Source organism: Corythoichthys intestinalis, chromosome 9, assembly GCF_030265065.1.
Source record: "Corythoichthys intestinalis isolate RoL2023-P3 chromosome 9, ASM3026506v1, whole genome shotgun sequence".
Taxonomy (NCBI): Eukaryota; Metazoa; Chordata; class Actinopteri; order Syngnathiformes; family Syngnathidae; genus Corythoichthys; species Corythoichthys intestinalis.
This window is the reverse complement of record NC_080403.1, coordinates 12,540,819-12,561,806: the sequence shown is the minus strand read 5'-3', so window position 1 is coordinate 12,561,806 and position 20,988 is coordinate 12,540,819. Positions and strand designations below refer to the sequence as shown.

The window sequence follows — 20,988 nt, the reverse complement described above, 5'->3', positions numbered from 1 at the left end:
ACAGGTGTGGTTTAGAAAAACTATCTTGTTTTTTTACAGCGTTACTTTCCAATCATAGAAAGTCATACATAATGGAAATGTAAAATTAAATGTGCCAAATTAATCAAAAGTAAAACAATCTGCTCTTTTGGCTCACGTTACGATATTAAATTTGTAGAAACACTTGAAATTTGATCGAAACAAAAATGCAACTTGATGACAATCAGGCAACATCGTCTTTTAATAAACTTCAAATAAACAAATATGAAATGAAAACAATGTAATGCTTTATAATTATGAAAGCATGAAGGCATTCATCACAGAAGAATCATTTTAAACAGTATTGCACTTGAAACAGTACATCTGAAATGTTTGATGAAATGGAACGTTGCTTCAAAAAGCAACTTCCGTTAACGTAAACACAATCTTAGTAATAACACAAAGTTTAACACTTTTTGTGAGCATAACCCAGTTCCTGTAATTCAGGTCTGGGAACAGAAACTCACATTATGACCACGCTACAGATGGTGTGTGTAACGTATGTTCAGTGTATCTCTTAGCATCAGGTCGCGCAGTCGCCAAAGGGCATCAGCCATTGTTCTGTGAGCTCCTTTACTCTTTAACCAGTGGGATGGCAGTCGACTTTCTTGCTCTTTTGTTAGGCGTACGTCTTGTTTTTTAGCTGAAAAGCAACACACTTGTTTTTTAGCTGAAAGACAGCACACTTTATAGTCGTAGTATATTCACAATACTAGTGTATTTATGGAAGATTTTAAAAATATTGACCTGAAAGTGTTTGGTCCCACTTGCTGATAGTAGATGACTCAGCCGTTAGACCCTCGATGTAGCTAAGGTATGCGTCGGAGTGGAGGAGCCTCTGGGCCTTGGCAGGAGGGGACACAAACAGTGGGCTGGATGGTTGCTGAAGGGCAGCCTGTGCCCCCTGGCTTTGACCTGGGTATGGTGGGGGAGGCTGTTGTCCAGTTACCATCGAACCCATCTGAAAATAATGCAATGAAACAGAGGACATTGTATTTCATTCCCATCATACGCAATTTGAATGTGGAGATTATAGTGGAATTTTGTAAATTTGTATGGAGATATTTTTGGGATATATGTGTGTGCAAGTCTATGGGAGGACAAAAGAATGTGTTTCTGTGTCAAATGACCAGTGGAGAATTTTGTTTTTATTTCGGACAACCATGTTTGAAATAAAGCCTTCATTTTTTCAAGTACTACCGTAATTTCAGATATAAAGTCGAATCAAATAAAGACGACATTCAGAGCGTAACTTACCTGGGATCCGTGAATCATTCCTGCTCCAGTTTCACCCCCCAAACCGTTAATGCCTAAGATATTCAAAACAAGGAGAACGACTCACAGAACAGATTACTGCAATTTAACTGATATCAGTTTAGCAACAGTTAACATCTGAGGAAGTCCTGCTATAAAACACTTAATATTTACTTGGTCATTTTCTTGTATTAAGATTGTGGTAAAAATATGTTTTTGTTTTTGTTTTGTTTTTTGAGTGAATGATGCATCCTTTAACAATAGTCATCAACTAAAAGTAACAGCCTTTTGGTACAGGTAGCCCCTCCAGCAAATCAGATTGGCAGGCAAGTAGGCAAGTGTGTGGCAGGCAGGGTTGCTTGATGGCACTCTTACCAAAATATGGCATTCCAGGGAACCCGGGCATAGGGAGCAGAGGACGCTGGGGGTAAAAGGGCTCCCCCGTGTCATGTGGTGGAATGTCGGTCATACTAACCATTCCTAGGGGCTTCATGGATGATCTACATGCATCCATCATACCTTCTTCAGAATGAAGAGCAACAACACACAACACGGCAACATGCATCAGTTACTCATGCATACCTGCAGGCATGCTTTACATGTTAATTGATATGCACATACGATTCATATCACACACACAAATAAAGCTCACTAAAATACATGGACTAATGATTCAAACAATGTTTAAAAAGAAAAAAAAACATGGCGGTTGATTCAGGGTTCGGGTTTTGCAAGTGTTTTGGATTTGAGTCCATGTATTACAACCCAAACATGCTGATGCGATAAGCAGGGAAGGATATTAGTACAGCCCTCTACGGTACACTGGCAATCACTCCGCAACTCTGAGGGGTTACCTGACACAGGCGTCATGCTGGGATTTAGCATCCCCATGGGGGTTGGAGCAGGCACCACTCCTACCAGTGCCCCTATTGGGGTACCTGCTCTAGGGGATGTGTACTGGGTCCTGTCACGCTCCTGTTGCTCTGCCACTTTAGCTGCTCGCTCTGCAACACAGCAAGAAAAAAATAAGTACCAGCTTCACCAACTTGATCAATGAAAACATTTAAACATATCCCTCTCTACCTTCATATTCTGCCTTTCTTGAACTTTCCAGGTTTCTCCATTCTGTGCCAACGAGGCGGCTCAGCTCGCCAAAGGAAAAGTCCGGGTGCCGAGCTTTAATGACGGCGCGCATTTCGCTGCTGAAAAGGATGTAACCGCTCATGTTGATCTTCCGCTTTGAGCCCTCCTTCTTGGAAAGACCCTTTAGCGATTTGGTTGACTATGAATACACAGAATAACACTTAAAAATAAAAGATTTTGGTATGTCTTTGGTATGTTTAATTCACCCACTGCAAGCCTGACCTGTGGGGGAGTATAAGCCATGATATCCATATCACTACACATGGAAGAATGCATCCGAGGGAGAGAATGATCAAGCTCGCTGTCGTCATCCCCTAGCTCCTCCAGCTCTTCATCGGTCATATCAGCAAACTTAGCCTCCAGTTCCTCAATTTTCCTGTCCAACAAAGGTGAAGGCTCCTTTTGGGGAACTATAAGCTTCCTGAATTTGAAAAATATAGAGGTCAACAGAGTTATAAAAACATCAGAAAAGATAGCAATTAGAATTTATGAGATTATTGTTGCCTAACAAATTCTCCACTGTTTAACTGGAAAAAGAAGAACCATTTTTGGCCAACAGTAATATTTAAAAATGAACGTTGCTGTATATGAATGTTTTCTTCACAGAGCTAGAGGTGGCCAAAAGCAATTGATCTCATAGGGATAAAATCCATGTTATTACCGAAAGTAGTAGATTTCATCCTCCACCACCTTTCCAGATAATGAAAAGCGCTTGAGCCCTTTGAACCGCTTCATTTGCTTCTCACTTTCTATGTAGCGACTCTCGCAGAGTAAAACGTTTTCTTCTGGTACTTCAGTTGGCCGACAGGATAGGTACTCTTTGAAGGATGACACAACACACTTCCCTGTGAGACAAGAATTAGGCATGAAATTACGCGTACAAAACTAATACATTAGATAAATTAGGATTGCGCATACAGTTTGGTGAACCTGCTGTGGACATGAAGGTTACCTATGATGCAAGTCATGGGACAAGCCTCTTCAAGGTTGCTCAGGAAAACTTCCTTCTTATAGAACATTTTAGTAGGCTCATGCTCAGTTTCCTCTGGGTGGATGAAAATTGGGCCAAAAAAGTATCCAGCTCCATCTCGCATCCACATTTTTTCAATCCTGTACAATAAAAGTTTAAGATTTATTTTATCAAGGAGACAATATTTAATCACTGAACAATATTTGGGAGGAATAGGCTTTTTTTGTATTAACCCTTTCAGGGCCAGTTGTCACTACAGTAAACAGCTATTTAAAAGTTGACAGTATAGACCTTTAACCCTTTATAGGTTTTTGGTAATTTATTTAATTGAGATTTGAGACCTTTAACTTTTTTAAAGGGCAAGTGACTTTTTGGTCATGTAGAAAAAAATAAAAATAAGCAATTATTTTAATAGATTGTTTTTAGTTGTTAATCATTATTGCATTTATATTATTTTATTCTTATATCATTTTATTGTTCCTTAATTAATAATAAATTTGGAAATTAATCAAATGTTAATAAAAACTAAATGAAATGAAAATGAGTAGAAAAAGAAATACACACTGGTTATGGCCCCATGCAACACTCTAAAGTAGGAATGCCACCAATCCTATCACAGGCCGAGGATAGGAATCGGGTAAAAATGATTGGGTTTTTAATTTCTAAAATATATATATTTGCTTTAAGGGCTAAAAAGTAACAAAATAATCCAAAAAATAGAATGGTATTGCCAAAAGAAATAAATATGTATGTTTTATACTCCACAACACTCCTGGAAAAGTGAAAGAGAAATTACTGTAAACAGTACAGTCCTGTAACATGTTCGGAAATTTTGTTCAAATGGAAAAAAAAAAACGATAAAGACTTTTTTGGTTTCGGATCAGGACTCCGTATCGGCCAATTCTTAAAATCGGGTGACTCAGACTCAGGTGCAAAAACATGCAATAGGGACATCCCTACTCTAAAAAAGTTGTTTTTGTTCCATAGTATTCAATTCATTGTCTGCCACTGACAATGACAGGAATCCAAATCATTTAAACTGGGAGGACTGGCCTTGAATGCTCGTCTTTCAGTGCCAACGAAGGCCAATCCATTTTGACAAAGAGATTTTGAACATTCAATCAACCCTCCCAGTCAAAATGGGCAGAACACTCATTTAAGACATTGGACTTCTAGCGCATTAATGCGGGCCAATGTCTTTAATGAGTGCTTTCTCAGGGTTATGAAAAAATAAAACTCACAACTTGTGCAAGAAAGGGTTAAAATATCTCGAGTTCATTCCAAGAAAAATTAAAGCAAAAAAGTTTTACATTCAGATTTTTGTCCAGTGTACAGTAGATTGTGACTCAGCAAGTTTGTTCCTCTGGACACATAACTTGATTAATGCAAGTAACCGTTTGACTTACATATTTGCACATGTGATTACTCCCTTTAGTGTCCAATCACTTTCAAGGGTTATTGATTTAAACATGCACCAACACATTTACTACACCTGCCCACTCGGTGGCGCACAAGTCCATGAGAGCTGATGTAGACGCAGTCTCCCACTTTCAGACACAGATTGTTGTAGCAGAGCTGTTCATAGTACCGGCATCCTGCTTCTCCATTGGTCATCTCTAATGTTACATCCTCCCTCTCCTGGAGATAAAACATAGTACAGAATGTATCACGTGAAATCATGGAAAACATAAAAAAGTCTTTACCTTGTCTATGTTGCTACATTCTGTGACTTTGGCTTCTTCTGTGACTTCTGTTAACTTCTCCTCTTTCGGGGCAAATATGGATGCTACACGTACAACAGGCAGAGGACATTCTCTTGGCACAAACCGAACAGAGTTCAAGGGCATGGTCCACAACTTGATCTTCTTGAAGGACTTGGACTTGGCAGAATAGCGTGACTCACAGACATGAACATCCTCTGCCCTGAAGCCTTCTGGAGAAAGTTTGAAGTACTCCTAAAATCATAAACCATATAAAAACTATCAACAATATGCATCTACAGTATACATGACAGCTGTTGCTCGGGTGAAGCATGGGTTAGAATGGTTACCTTCACAAACATTACCACACATTTGCCTAAAATCTTGCTGACACGTGCTTTGTTGTAATAGTCGCTCTTAAACACTTCCTTCTCCAAGAACTTCCGCGTGGCGACATGGAACGTCTCATTTGGTCTGTAGAACCAGCAGCCATAGAGCCACTTTTCACCTGAAATGATTCAACAATGATTAAGAGGGCAGTCGTGGTCACAAATATGGAATTTTCTTGCATTAATTTTTTTTCAAATTCCAGGGACTGACCGGTATCATCTTGCCACAGACGCTCAATGTAGATAATGTGAGGCTGCAGATTTGGCTCAGCAGGCTCCACATAAACATAATCTCCAACACAGTACATGCTGTCCTTGAAGCGGCAGTCTTGGCTGTATGTGCGCTGTGGGCTCAGCACCGGATTCCCGACTGTTTCCTCCCTCTTCTCCGCTTCTGGAAAGTCACAGCATGCTCTTTAACACCATTTGCATACATGTGAGATACTGCATACAAACACCTAAAATACTGATTCCCAAATACTGTGTCGTGGCACATCGGTGTGCTGTAGTAAGTTATCAAATTTCACCCTATACAATAGTTCTCAAATGTTTAATAATATTTTTTTACAATCGGCTCCCCCAGAACTTACATAAAACCCAACATTAACTCACTGGTGGTTTTAGACGTCCAATCCATTTGGACCGGAAGAGCCGAAGTCTAAATGGACTGGACATCTAGCGCCGTCATTGGCAGGAAATGAGCTAAAATAAGTATCACAGACCGATAAAAAAAAAAAAAAAAAAAGAATCAAAGAAATATGTTATTTTTATTAGCCACAGTTTGAACATAACACTGCACCAATAGTTTTTTTAATGAATGGTAGTGTATTTAGGGAATGGTATTACATCGAAACGTTGTTTTTAATATTTAGAAAAGAAACTTTTCAAATAGTAAATGTGAATCTTTTGTAGAAGGTCAATATATCTGACCTTGTGTAATTAATGCATTGTGGTGGAGAAAAAGTGGTTGCTTGAGCATTTAATTCAAACACTTGCTTACCACTAGTGAGCCTGCGTCGCATTGATGGTACTCGCACCACACTTTAACAACGACTCATCCAATTGGGCCTTTTTTTTTTTTTTTTTTTTTTTACTGCAAATAATCTGATGGTACTCGCACCACACTTTAACAACGACTCATCCAATTGGGCCTTTTTTTTTTTTTTTTTTTTTACTGCAAATAATCTTTGTTCACTTATCCAATTCAAGCCAGTAATGTTTCATGATAGACCAAAAAAATAAATGTTTTTCCCACTCTTTTTCTCACACAATAAAACAGCAGCGTTTGAGATGATTATCATTTTACCATAGACTTATTGTGACATTTTTGTTTTGTAGTGCACTGTGAGATTTTTATAAAGTTTTATATCAATAGAGTTTGGGGAACACTGACTTATACAGTGATTTCAAGTAAAGTAGTATAAAAAAAAAAAAAAAGTCAAATACCCATTTTCTCCTCCTCTCTCTTGATTTTGTCCTCCTCCATTTCTTTAGGGAGTTTTTGCTTCTTCTCTTTATCCACGTCATTATGCAGATGTTTGGACGTATAGCTTAAAGCAGGTGACATCAAAATCTCGCCATTCTTACACAGTTCATCCCGGATCCTGATGAGAAACTGCTGTAGCTCGACAGCATCTTCAAAGATTTCAGAGTCTGTCCTGGAATGACAAATGATATCAAAATAACGTTTGCTGCACACTACATATATTTGTACAAACTGGGCATTAGAATATCACACCTATTTAGGCGTCTAGCCTTTTCCAGCACTTCAAACATCTGATCCTGAAATACATCCAGCCTCTTATAGCGTCCTCCATCTACATTCGTTCTGATGATTTCAAAATTGAGAGGGGCCTTTTCTGGGTGTGCTGGGTCCCGAGCAGGTATCTCAGCCAGTGAATCGCTGTAACAACGTCCCTCATCATCTTGGTGGCCGAGCACAGAGACAAAGAGGCTGCGAATGAGTTCCTGGATGAGGCGAGGGACATCAGGCACGTAGGCGTCCTCCCCTCCTTCCACTGCGTGCCTAGTCTCCAGCAGCACCCGGTGCAGGACTAGCGCATCCCGGTAAATCAGAGACTCTGGCTCATTGTATGTGCATGCATTGTTGAACATGAGCACCAAGTCCTCCACCAGCGCATCTATATCCTGATACTTATTGGCTAACATGTGGCTCTTGATCTTCTCCATGTCCACTGGTTTCTTGATAGCTATGTAGTAATCTGGCAGCTCGGCACGGGATGGAAGGCGCAGAAAAATTGTGCTGAGGCGACGGCCGCGCTTGTCTGTGTAGTTCTTGACAGCTTCATACAGCTCATTCAGTTTCTGTTGCAAAGGTGTAAGATACTTGGATTTCTTTAGAGTCATGTTTGCCTTTCCTGAAAGTCAAAAATAAAAAAATCAATAAGTGCAGATGTTCCCATATATGATTGAGTAAATGGTATAGAGAAAGTTCTATCTGTCCAAATCAATGGCAGGATTTGTATTTTGTAACTGGGTCTTTAGTGGGGACTTATGGTAATTGATTTGTAGTATTCCACCTAATATCTGTGGAAGACCAGGAGTGCAAAAATTAAATAAATACATAATTAAATAAATTATCAAATGTGTCGTTAAAATGCTTAAAATTCAATATTTATTTCAATGTTTAATTAATTTGATTTTTATTTATTTCAATTTATATTTATTAATTTCAATTTTTATTTCTTTCAACATTTATTTCCATTTTTATTTCAACATTTATTTATTCCAATATACATTTATTTGAACATTTATTTATTTCAACATTTTCTTTTTCTGTATTTCATTATTGATTTCAACATCTATTTATTTCATTGTGTCAACATTTATTTCATGACTTTAATATTTATTTATTTTAATTTTTATTTATTTATTTCACTTTCTATTTAGTTCATTCTTGCGCTCTTGTACCGCATGAAATAATTTTATCTGTCATTGGCTAATCAAATTCGGTGGGCGGGTGTGAACTAGGCAGGGTTTGAGTTGAGCGAGTCAAGCTACATGGCTCTGGAGTCAAACTATTGCTCCTCCTTCCTTCCCAACATGGCAGAGTTTGCTGAGGTTCGGCATGTGCTCTCTCGTGATAAACCGCATGTTTTGAAAGCCATGTGCTCAGGGTCCGAATCTCCTGCGTCAACGTGTTTTGCTAAGTCTAACATGTCCATTATTAAATCCCGAGAAAGCTCATGCAGAACCTCAGTAATCGCTGCAATGCTGCCATGTTGGGAAGGAAGGAGCAATAGCTTGACTCCAGACCATCTAGCTTGACTCACTCAAGTCAAATCCCGCCTACAGTAATTCACGCCCGACATTTAATAATTTATTTCTGTATATATTTCTTTAATTTTTATACTCTTTGTCCTCCACAAATATTGCCGTTATCACACTGCAATTGTAATATAACAGCACTCAACCATGCTATGTACATCTTCCAAAAGAGTTGAAAATCAATGTTTATCTCATAACATGACAAACAGATAAAGATATTAAGAGAAAATATTTGTACATTGTACTTATCAGAGATGCAGATTATTAAAGCTATTCATTAAGGCAGGGGTGCCCAAGTCCGGTCCTTGAGAGCCCCTATCCAGCTTGTTTTCCATGTCTCCCTCCTAGAACACACCTGAATCAAATGATCAGCTCATCAGCAAGCTCTGCAGGAGCCTGGTAATGATCCCGATTATTTGAGTCAGGTGTGTTGGAGGAGGGAGATATGGAAAACAAGCTGGATAGGGGCTCTCGAGGACTGGACTTGGGCACCCCTGCATTAAGGTGTCGAGATTACGTTGGGCAAAAAAAAAAAAGAAAAGAAAAGAATGACCAAAATTGCCCGAGTTTTCTCGCAAATCATAAATTGGCCTTTTTGGAAGAGTGTACCTACTTATTTTCATTTTTGAGGACACCATGGCATCCTCATCTATCACTGGCCCGAGATCTCTGCGTCTATCCATCATTATTTTCTCGAGGACGTCAGCATCATTAAAGACCTGGAAATCAAGAAAAATACTTCACATACAAATGAACAACAAGAAATTAAGTCAGAGTTAAGCATCGTAACCTGCGAGCCCTCTTCATTATAGTGTCGAGCATTGCGAAACATCAGCTTCATATCCTCCACCATGGCATCTTCACTGATGTACTTGTCTGAACGGATGTTGTGCTCGATGGTCCTCAAGTCCATTGGCTCCAGGATGACCTTGTAGTAATCAGCGTAGTCCTTCTTGGATGGCTTTATCATGAAGAGGTCACACAGTCGCCTGCCAGTGCCAGCCTCTCGTGCATCCGTCACAGAAGCAAAGAGAGCTTTCATTCGGTTTTTCTTTGTATTCTTCTTGTGACTGTAGCAAGGGCGACAAGGAGCTATCATGTACTGGCAAAATGGGATCACACCTAATGGGAGTGTGACAATTAATACCTTTTTCTCTTAATGCTCGTGGTGTCAGCTGTGGCACAGGAAAGCATGCTATCGCCATCGTCGTCATCTCGCTGTAATAGCTCCTTTCGCTTTACCTAGCCAGTATACAACCAATATAATCACAAATCCTATTTGAACTCAATTTATTAAAATGTGAAAATGTAACAACAAGACTGACCTGCTGAATATTCTGCAATTTAAGTGCACGTTTGTAGATAGGCGAGTGTGGAACATTGTAACGCTTGGCATTCTCAAACATCAGTGTTAGATCAGAGTCAATATGCTCAACGGTGTCGTACTCATTGTTCCTCAACTTGCTCCTGTTAGGAATTACAGGCTCTTACCTTTGAGAAGTAGGGCACAGAAAAATTGTACTGCACAGATAGTCTATTACACTTCAAAGAGGTATGTTAGTAACAGGAACACTGTATACTTCCTTGAAGTGTTTCCACTGTACATCAATGTATCAGCAGATTCCCAAAATCAGGTGACTCTGACTCCGGTGCATAAATATCCGATAGGGACATCCCCAGTAAATAGTGAAGGGGAAAAGATATCGTCATCGCACACACCATATAATTGTTTGCATTAGTCTAACACATATATAGTCTAACACATACATATGGTACAGGTTCTCGTAGGCACCGTCTAACTGTTTGCATTACTCTAACACACATAATATAATTAATCAGGAAATAGTATCATTTTCATATTTACGGTAGGACTGCACTACTAATATAAAATAAATAGCACACCATAGTTTAATGAGAAGAAATAGAAGAGATACACAATGCCGTCTTATCACAAGATTGACGCACCAACTCTTGCAATCAGCTCTCCCAGCAAACTCCAAGGACAAAGCGCTTTGTCCTAAAACAAGTACAACCAGCCCGGACAGCAAAGTTGATAGCGGGCGTCCCAATCCGCGCACGAACCTAACCCGCCCGAAACCGGCCACAGAGGGGAAGACCCAAAAGCAACGCCCAGAAACGCCTTCGACACGGACCGCCTCAGCAAAGACTTTAAAAAGACTGAGATAACACAGATTTTGGCTGCTCGTAAACATGTAGCCTTGTTTTGGATCCAGAATTGTCCCTCCGTCGTCTGTTTTTGCCTTGTTTTTACCATTGTCGACGAATAAATTGTCAACCTGTTTTCGGTGAGTGTTCAAGCTTTTAAAACATGGAGTCAGTACAAAGGGTTAAATAAGAGGACGCGCGAAGTTCTGCCTTCCCGGTCGGCGCGCGCGGAGGCAGCGTCGGCCGAGCAGCACTTGTTCTGGCTGGTGCTGTTCCCGGGTGCGTCTGGGCCGGGGTCGGGGGGCGAATTTCAACAATAGCCATTGAAAGTTAATTTACCAATTACGTTTTTACTCCTAAAATTTTTACAAGGACCAAAATTAAAGTGAAGCTAAACAAATAGCAACCAAGTTTAGCAATGGGCACACGAAAAAGTTTTCATACTTGATCTGATGGAGGCACAAGGGCTGAGTGATCTGCTGGTAGTAGTCAGGGTAGTCCTTCCTAGAGGGCAGCTCAAGGAAAGGTTCAGATATAAGGAGGCCCTGGCTATTCCTGGCACCCCGTACAGCTTCATACAGCTGAAAGATGGGGTTCGTCATGTCAATGTTTGTGGTCAAACTCTCAGCCTCAGACTCTCCCTCGTCATAGTGAACAGACCCTGAGCAATGGACGGACAGACAGATCATAACAATAAATCTAGGCAATGTCAAAATAATGTGCCAGTGTATTTTAGAAAGAAGTCAACATACCAAAAAGTATTCCGTCCTCATCACTTTCATACTGCAAAGCCATACTGATTGCAGAGAGACGTTCACCTTGAATACACCTCCTATTCCTGGGGATAGAAAAAGAACAATTAAATAAATTATCAATACAAAAGAAATCATTTACTCACATAATTTGCCTTAATGTTGCTTTTCATTACCTGACACGACTGCTGGACTTGATTAGCTCTCCATGTTCAGTCTCTGATTTCTTTTGCGCAAAAATCTTTTTAATGGTGATTGCATCCTGAAAACAAATGCAATGCAAGAAACAAACAGGTAAAAAAATGTTGCTTCAAATCATAGTCTGATATATACTTACCTTAAAGACCTGTGATCCAGGCTCATTATACGTTTTGGCATTTTTTACCAACAAATCTATATCTTTAGCCATAGCATTAACACTCCTGTAGTGGCCCATCTTTTTGAAAAAAGAAAACACAATGAAATCAATAAAATTGTGTTGGTACCTAAAATCGATTAAAAGCTGATGAAAGCAGCGCTATACCTGAATCTTTTGAGCGACAAGTTTCAGGTCTATGGGCTCCTTGATGATTGCATAATAATCTGGATATTGCTAAATAAAACAGGAGAAATTCCACCTCAAAGCAGTCATTCATTTCATCTTAAATGATAGTGAATAGTTTCATACCGCTTTGGAGGGCAGCCTCTGAAAAAGATCGCTGACAAGTCGTCCCGAGGGCTCAGCATATGTCACCACAGCATCGAGAAGATGCTCAAGGACATCTCTCAAGCAGGTCGGCACACTCTGTCATCATGTGAATAGTCAAGAGTTTTGACAATAAAGTTGTGAAATGAAAATATCTTCAGTGGGTTTTCGTTTTATCATAATGAAGCTTTAATAAATTAGAAAAAAAAAAAAGAATTGTATTTTTGACTGTGTAGTAGTACAACAAAAGCCGGTAATCTCAGAAAGTAGCCTCCCGACATTGGGGCAGACATGTTGTCATATTATCAGTATTTTAGCCAACCAAATGAGAGTATCCCAGATTGCCCGCCCTTCCTCGTGACATCATTAATACCCATTATCATATGCACCTGTGCTCAAGTTATTCAGTGTGTATGTGCCTGTATGTGTGTGTGTTGGTGCAACTGAATAATTTCTTGTGTTTAAAGTAAACATTATTTGCTCTATTATCAGAGGTCTGGGAAATGTTCCATTTGTATACTTAAAGGTAGAAAGCGGAATTTTTAGTGTTATTTTAAAATACTTTTCTCCTTCATGCATGCCCCACCATGCATGCTCCACCAATGTCCTGATAAGTACACAGAGTATTGACATTTTAACTGAGACTGGCTCAAAAAGCTCTTTTTCTTCTTTTCAATAGCGTGTTCGGGTCGAACATGCGCCTCTGCAAGTCCACGCATGTCCCCACAGCAGCAGCGCTGTGCTGTTTCAGCGAGCCTCTGCCAAGTCTACGCTTGGCAAAAACACTTTTATAACCAACTTAAAACTTGCTACTAAAAGTAAACGATTAAATTAGTAGTTTTTAGGTTTGTAATGCCGATTTGATGGGCCAAACGCTTGTTCCTTTATGCTCATGCAAGCATGTGCGCCATGTACGAGCCAAACACAGAATACAAGCATGCGCGCCATGAATGAGCTTAACACAGGCTGCAGTTACACTTTAGGCTGTAGGAGGCAGTCGCGTCTAAAAAGAGGAACAACTACTTTCAACAACAGTCTTTCACATAGTGGCAATTTCTACGATGTGGCTTCTTTCTCTTTAAGGACTAGAATATGGTTCTCATTCCACACATTTTAAAGCTAAGGATTCTATCGAATGATTCATGAATTAGTTATTAAGAATTCACTTTATTATGCAAGATCAATTGTTGACCTACACGGAGCGCCATTGCCTAAAGAACAACAAGAGGTATAGAAGTTCTTGGTCTGATAGTACCTAATAGTTCAGCAGAACAAATTCTATTGTTTTTCCATCCAGCACATTTTACTGAATTTTGTGACACTCCAATGTTTGACAAGAACAACAGTCATTAACTCCTTGGCTGCCATTGATGGTGATATGTAGATGACCCAGAATTGCTCAAAAGGTTGTTTTTACATTGACCACACAGTAAGTTTGGCATACAACGTGCATGACAAGACCTTATAAAGTGAATCCCAGTGGAAAGAATCTTGATTAATAAAGTGGAAAGACATTTCATTTTTTCGGTGTGTAATAGAGGAAAAACTTAAATAATAGTTCATCTTTTCCGAAAGTAGGCAAAATACCCATTGTCAGATGTTTTTTATTGCCAATACTATTTTAGCCAATCAAATGCAAGTACCTCAGATTGTTCCGCCTACTTGTCATGCATTGGCTACCCACTGTGCACAATCAATAGCCTATACACGATATAATGGATACGAAGCAGTGAAGCAGGCTTTATCTGAGTCTCAGGCGGAGAAAGGAGAAAGATAAAAAAATATTGCACAGCTACAGAAACAATAAAGACCGTGTGCCTATTTTCTAAGCTACTTTTTACCTGTTTCGAGTGCAGTCCTATGAAATTCGAGACTTACATTCTTCGAGCAACTACCTTCACAAATGATGGTCTGTTATCCTCACTCTTTCATTTCACAATAATATAAATATACAATAATGAAATTCAAGAAACAGACCAACAAACTTCCTAATGTTCTAAAGGCTTTAAAGTTATTTCATGAATTACCTCACGAGCAGCAATAGACAGGCTAAAACATGATCATTTAATGCTAGCCATGTCAGTTAAAATGGATTTCATATCTATTACTGTCAATGGCATTGAATCAGTTAAAAAAACACTATTTAACTCACCTCATCCTCAGTCGACCCGCTTGGGAAGTCTTGTGCATCATCGGCCTCATCCTCTTCGTCATCATCGCCTGGCTGAACAAACTCATTCTTGGTACGTTGGTAAAGGTCCCACAGTTTGCAGGCTGCCCGAAACTCAGGACTGTCAGACTGCATGCAAAAGTTTATTATTATTTTTCGATGAATGATTTCACACTGCAAAGGCATGATTATTCAGAAAGAGAACCATCCTAGAATGAGTCAGGACCTTGTAATATGTCTTGGCATTGTGGAACATGAGTTGAAAGTCACTGGTGAGCTGTTCGACATCATCGTATTCTTCCATCTTTAATTTCTGCTGGATTTTCATCATGTCAATAGGCTGAGACACAACGTGGTAATAATCTGGCTGGTTCCTTGAAATGAAACGTGGGTGACATTGGGGTTACTGCTGGTTAATTTAAATATGAACTAGCCTTGGACTTACCTTCGTTTAGGGGCTCTGATGAAAAGCTCACATAGCATCCTCCCTTGGTCATCCTTGTAGTCTCTGACTGTGTTGTACAGTTCATGACATACAGCAATCTGCAGACAAAATGTCAGAACTCATATGTAACTAGTACATTAATGTCAGCAATGACGAAAAAAAATTCTAATTGTACATAGATGAAATCTGATAATTACAGGATCTACAGTTGGGATGTTGGCGGCCCTTCTCCGCTTTCGCCCACTTGAAGACGCCAATGATGAAGGCTGGCTATCGTCAAAATCACCTCCGCTCACACTGCTCGAAGGGGATGTCGCCCTTCTTCTTTTCAAGGCCATGACGAACCCCTGAAGCAGAGGGCCCGTATTGTAAACAGAGTTTTACTTCATATAGAAGATTTCACATCAAGAAGCCATCGTAATTTAGCCGAGTTGAACTTCTTCCGTCACATGAGTGTTACAGAATTCACCCATTGTCTCAATAGTGTGGGGATGTGCCAGATGTCACATTTTTAACAGTGTTTTTATTTTTCTTTGGCTTTTTCAATGCCATTAGATCATGTTTTGAGAATTTTTGTTTGTTTGTTTTGCTTCAGTTATAGGTAAGCTCCAGCTCTTATTCTCAAACAATTCCTATTCAGAATCACAAAGCACACCACTTGGCTTAAGATAATATTAATGTTATTATTTTCAGATGACAACATATTTCGTACAGTTGTAGCAAAGCTTCTCATTTGTAGGACAATAATTCCACACACACAAATTAAGGAAATCTTAGGTGTCGTATACACATACCAATAATCCAGTCATATATGAGCAATTTCTCTCCTTTGTGAATTTAAAAATAAATAAATAAATAAATAAACAAAGGCCCAATTGATCCCAGGTGTTTAGCCTGTTGAACAGAATTTTCTATTGATTCCTAAACCCTAAACTACCTCCTTCATTCACTGCATAAATGTAGAAGTTAAATATGTCACACAAGTCATTCACATGAAAAAAAAAAAAAAACTGTTTGGTCACCAAACAAGATAAGAGTCAAGCTTTTCCTTTTCTTCAGAGAACTATTACTACTCTTTCTGCTGTGAGCTTGTACAACACTTTGAATTTCTATTTTCAGACAGTTTGGATGACCTCTGGCATCACGCTGCCTCTCACAGGTCAATTTTGCTACTCATTTGATTTAGTCATCGACTATGGGCACAAGAGATGGGCTGTTGTTGATGGTTATACTTTTAAGTGTTTTGTTATGTTAATCATCTTGAGGACATCCTCCATTTTAAAAAATGAGCACACACTTTGCAGTTTTATCTCTCAGTTAAAATGGTCAAAATTGGTGTGATTTGCCAATCAAAGACTCCAAAATCTTTGAAACCAAAAAGCATGCACAACTACTACATTGGCCAGAGTGATGCAACAGTAAAACCAACATACATTTTTAATAAATCCAAATTAACATCTATTCAGGATGATAGGCACTTCAAAGTCAGGATGTAATGAACATTTGGGGATTGCGTGACACTACCTTCATGTCAAGTGCATTGATTCCCAACCAATAATGTTCCACCAGGGATAATCACATGTGCTGCGTGAATTTTCACTTAAGATTCTAAACAAATATCTACTACAGAGCCTTTTATTTAAAAAAAAAAATATATATATATATATATATAATAATATACAACCACATGATAATTCAAATTAACACGCCCAAATTTCACACCAAATCAATTTGAGAGTAAACTGAGACGCGGTTATCATTATTTCAATACAGTGCCTTGCAAAAGTATTCGGCCCCCTTGAACCTTGCAACCTTTCGCCACATTTCAGGCTTCAAACATAAAGATATAAAATTGTAATTTTTTGTCAAGAATCAACAACAAGTGGGACACAATCGTGAAGTGGAACAAAATTTATTGGATAATTTCAACTTTTTTAACAAATAAAAAACTGAAAAGTGGAGCGTGCAATATTATTCGGCCCCCTTGCGTTAATACTTTGTAGCGCCACCTTTTGCTCCAATTACAGCTGCAAGTCGCTTGGGGTATGTTTTGATCAGTTTTGCACATCGAGAGACTGACATTCTTGCCCATTCTTCCTTGCAAAACAGCTCGAGCTCAGTGAGGTTGGATGGGGAGTGTTTGTGAACAGCAGTCTTCAGCTCTTTCCACAGATTCTCGATTGGATTCAGGTCTGGACTTTGACTTGGCCATTCTAACACCTGGATACGTTTATTTTTGAACCATTCCATTGTAGATTTGGCTTTATGTTTTGGATCATTGTCCTGTTGGAAGATAAATCTCCGTCCCAGTCTCAGGTCTTGTGCAGATACCAACAGGTTTTCTTCCAGAATGTTCCTGTATTTGGCTGCATCCATCTTCCCGTCAATTTTCACCATCTTCCCTGTCCCTGCTGAAGAAAAGCAGGCCCAAACCATGATGCTGCCACCACCATGTTTGACAGTGGGGATGGTGTGTTCAGGGTGATGAGCTGTGTTGCTTTTACGCCAAACATATCGTTTTGCATTGTGGCCAAAAAGTTCCATTTTGGTTTCATCTGACCAGAGCACTTTCTTCCACATGTTTGGTGTGTCTCCCAGGTGGCTTGTGGCAAACTTTAAACAAGACTTTTTATGGATATCTTTGAGAAATGGCTTTCTTCTTGCCACTCTTCCATAAAGGCCAGATTTGTGCAGTGTACGACTGATTGTTGTCCTATGGACAGACTCTCCCACCTCAGCTGTAGATCTCTGCAGTTCATCCAGAGTGATCATGGGCCTCTTGGCTGCATCTCTGATCAGTTTTCTCCTTGTTTGAGAAGAAAGTTTGGAAGGACGGCCGGGTCTTGGTAGATTTGCAGTGGTCTGATGCTCCTTCCATTTCAATATGATGGCTTGCACAGTGCTCCTTGAGATGTTTAAAGCTTGGGAAATCTTTTTGTATCCAAATCCGGCTTTAAACTTCTCCACAACAATATCTCGGACCTGCCTGGTGTGTTCCTTGGTTTTCATAATGCTCTCTGCACTTTAAACAGAACCCTGAGACTATCACAGAGCAGGTGCATTTATACGGAGACTTGATTACACACAGGTGGATTCTATTTATCATCATCGGTCATTTAGGACAACATTGGATCATTCAGAGATCCTCACTGAACTTCTGGAGTGAGTTTGCTGCACTGAAAGTAAAGGGGCCGAATAATATTGCACGCCCCACTTTTCAGTTTTTTATTTGTTAAAAAAGTTTAAATTATCCAATAAATGTTGTTCCACTTCACGATTGTGTCCCACTTGTTGTTGATTCTTGACAAAAAATTAAATTTCATATCTTTATGTTTGAAGCCTGAAATGTGGCGAAAGGTTGCAAGATTCAAGGGGGCCGAATACTTTTGCAAGGCACTGTATATGGCGGAAAACACTCAGATGACTTGAAGTTCCGCTCTGAGACCCCCAGTTTGGCCAAATTTCAAAAGTGTCCGATATGCGCGTGTGATACATCATTGGAAAGTTTAAAATCTCAATTTTCTTGGGGAAGAAAATTTTTGAACAGGAGGGCATTTAAAAAAAATAATAATAATTAAACAGCGAAACCCTAACTGGAGGTGAGAGCATGAGTGAGCATAATTAAAGACACCATGATTTTAACGAGATATTATCGCGTAATTACCTTGTTTCGATCAGAAAACTCCATGTAGCATGTATCACCGAGTGTCAAGACATAGCTGTGAATAGCCACAGCTGGATTTTTTGGGGGATTTCATGAGTGAAACATGGTAATATAACAAGGGTCGCGATGCAGCAATCGCGGACATCAAGGAGTGGTCGAGATTTTCTTTTTCATATATTTACCCTTTAAACGTTTATTTATTTATTTATTTCAATTTTTCTTTGTTTGGATCGATTATTTAGCATCTAACATATCGGGGAAAACGCGACAGTAACGAAACAAAAAAAAAAAAAAAAAACAATCAAGCGACAGTTATGAGGTAGATATCCGTGACTTATTTACATTATTTTTCATTGTGACGTAATATGTTTAAAAGTTTAAAATATGAGAGTGAATAATTTTTCAAAGTCGTTTTTTTTTTTTTTTTTTTTTAAACTAAATATTAGACATGAATTAATGATTCTGAGCTAAAAATGACAGACATTTTGAATAATAAATAAAATTACCTTCTTTTTATGGCTGGGTCGAAACAAAAGCGGTTGCGCAACGTCTGTAAATGAGGATTTCCAGGGTAAAACGGACAAATTGAAAAAAATTGTCCGGGGGCTTAATTCGCCATAAATCTGCTATGGCAGCATATACACCTATTGTTCTATCAAACACAATAGGTCTTTTGGCTTAAAATACAGCAGTTTATTTTAAAGAGGGGTGCAAGAGCAGAAACTGCTTTTTCAGCCTTGTCTGTGTTTTCTGCCATATACATCCGGTAAATATTAGACATTTTCATTTGGTAGTGTGCTGGGACAATTTTCTTTATGAATACAGTACTCTGAAAAGGTGAGTGATAAACTGGCTTCTGGGATACTATATATTAAACGTATCGAGATTGAACTTGAAACATTACTGGGAAATCTAATATGACTTCTAAACTTGTAAATGGATGTCCAACTGTTGCTTGTTTAGGTTGCTGTTCTACAATAGAGATGAACATCAAAAATCACACATTGATCCACAATTGGATCAGGATATTTGCTGGATCAATTACAATTGGTCATTCAAACAGTCTCCTTCCTCATGCTGTTCAAATTTTGCCATCATGAGACCAAAATTAACAAATCATCAATAGTACTTCAGCATTATGACACATACAAAGTAACAGGAAGTTGAGTGACCATTGAGCTTGCCTTGCAGAACAAACATGCGATGCATGCCATGTTAATAATGTTGACCAATTGTTTGTCAGTGGCCGTAGTCACGTTTATTCCCACCCCAGCATTTCTTTTCCCCCCCAGGGTAATGTCAGTCGTGAATAACTCGACTGATGTTCACCCCCCATCCCCCCTGCCACCAGGCCCCGGCACGCCTGCCTCTACGGCAGCTGTCCGCACACCTGAGCAGCGATGGACTTTACAAACAAGCGCAAGCCAGCTACGGTTAGCACAACATTTTACAGTTAGCCGTCCAAAATATCAAAACGCCAAAAGCCACGACAAAGGCACCAACCGTGACTGTTAACGTCACATAGCTACAAAGAACTGCGCCGTGGATGGCTTTTTATTATGTTTTTAACAACAACGTAATTTAACTCCAACCATGGTTGGTGTTTACCTTTCGCGTTAATTGACCCACAGAATCTTGACGGAGAAGACAGCCAATCACTCATCGATTTTACATACGCAGACAGGAGTGTAAAGCTAGCGCTAACGTTAGTCCTTCTTCTACTTCCGCCACCTGTCGCCTTCAAAACAAACGTTTTGTCAGGAGTGGAAGCGCGTGTACATGTGTAAAAATAACATAAGAAACATAAAATGAGTATTAGAAGGCTTAATTCAAGTTCCTTAAAACATAAAAGAGTATAAATGTGGTAAATCTCCCTGGCCTGAGCCTTGAATCCATCAAAACTTTAACAAGAACAGTCCAGTACAGTCGATTGAATGGCCGCAGATTGAAGTGACTTGGATGAATGACAAAATTCACAGACACACTGTAACATGATTGAACAACAACAAAATATTTGTTTTAAAAGTTTTCTATTATCAATGTATGGCTAATGATGACAAGAAAATAAATATTGGAAATAGCTTTGTCACAAAGAAGCCATTTTACAAAATAATAGGACAGCTGACAACAACAAACTATTATTATGCACGGTTCAAATACTGGCCTGAGACGAGTTTGTATTTCTGTTTTTATTCATTTTGATTTCATTTATTTAGTTTTATTAAAATTGTATTAATTTAGGAACGTTTTCATAATTATATAAAATGTATAAAAAATACAACAATGACTGATCATTTAAAAAATAATAATTGCGAATATTTAACTCTTTTTCTAATGACCAAAA

General features: G+C 39.0%; 1 protein-coding gene across 2 annotated transcripts; it reads right to left on the bottom strand.

Annotated features, from left to right (window-relative positions):
• Nucleotides 1-216: 216 nt before the first annotated feature.
• On the bottom strand, nt 217-20,496 carry LOC130921965 (protein polybromo-1-like). Of its 2 annotated transcripts, XM_057846367.1 has the most exons (30): nt 20,253-20,496; nt 15,178-15,327; nt 14,981-15,078; nt 14,762-14,909; nt 14,518-14,664; nt 12,348-12,464; nt 12,204-12,272; nt 12,018-12,116; nt 11,857-11,942; nt 11,681-11,766; nt 11,373-11,589; nt 10,088-10,229; nt 9,910-10,004; nt 9,553-9,832; nt 9,376-9,481; nt 7,213-7,852; nt 6,921-7,132; nt 5,686-5,868; nt 5,436-5,593; nt 5,089-5,340; nt 4,878-5,023; nt 3,368-3,525; nt 3,077-3,260; nt 2,638-2,836; nt 2,356-2,554; nt 2,127-2,276; nt 1,648-1,794; nt 1,276-1,328; nt 766-979; nt 217-661 (listed from the first exon to the last, which is right to left on the bottom strand). In XM_057846367.1, the coding sequence occupies exons 2-30, from the start codon at nt 15,316-15,318 to the stop codon at nt 498-500; spliced, it is 4,890 nt and encodes a 1,629-aa protein (XP_057702350.1). In that variant the 5' UTR covers nt 15,319-15,327; nt 20,253-20,496; the 3' UTR covers nt 217-497. The 2 variants fall into 2 exon arrangements, with proteins under 2 accessions (XP_057702350.1, XP_057702351.1); XM_057846368.1 differs by lacking the exon at nt 1,648-1,794 and having other exon boundaries at nt 2,211-2,276; nt 20,253-20,494.
• Nucleotides 20,497-20,988: the final 492 nt, after the last annotated feature.

Excerpts from the sequence above, each read along its gene's own strand:
- LOC130921965 (XM_057846367.1), bottom strand. The coding sequence starts at position 15,318 with ATGGCCTTGAAAAGAAGAAGGGCGACATCCCCTTCGAGCAGTGTGAGC. Across the intron at positions 12,117-12,203 it reads TTGTCGCTCAAAAGATTCAG|ATGGGCCACTACAGGAGTGT; the intron begins GTATAGCGCTGC and ends TTTTTCAAAAAG. Across the intron at positions 7,133-7,212 it reads AAGGCTAGACGCCTAAATAG|GACAGACTCTGAAATCTTTG; the intron begins GTGTGATATTCT and ends TTGTCATTCCAG.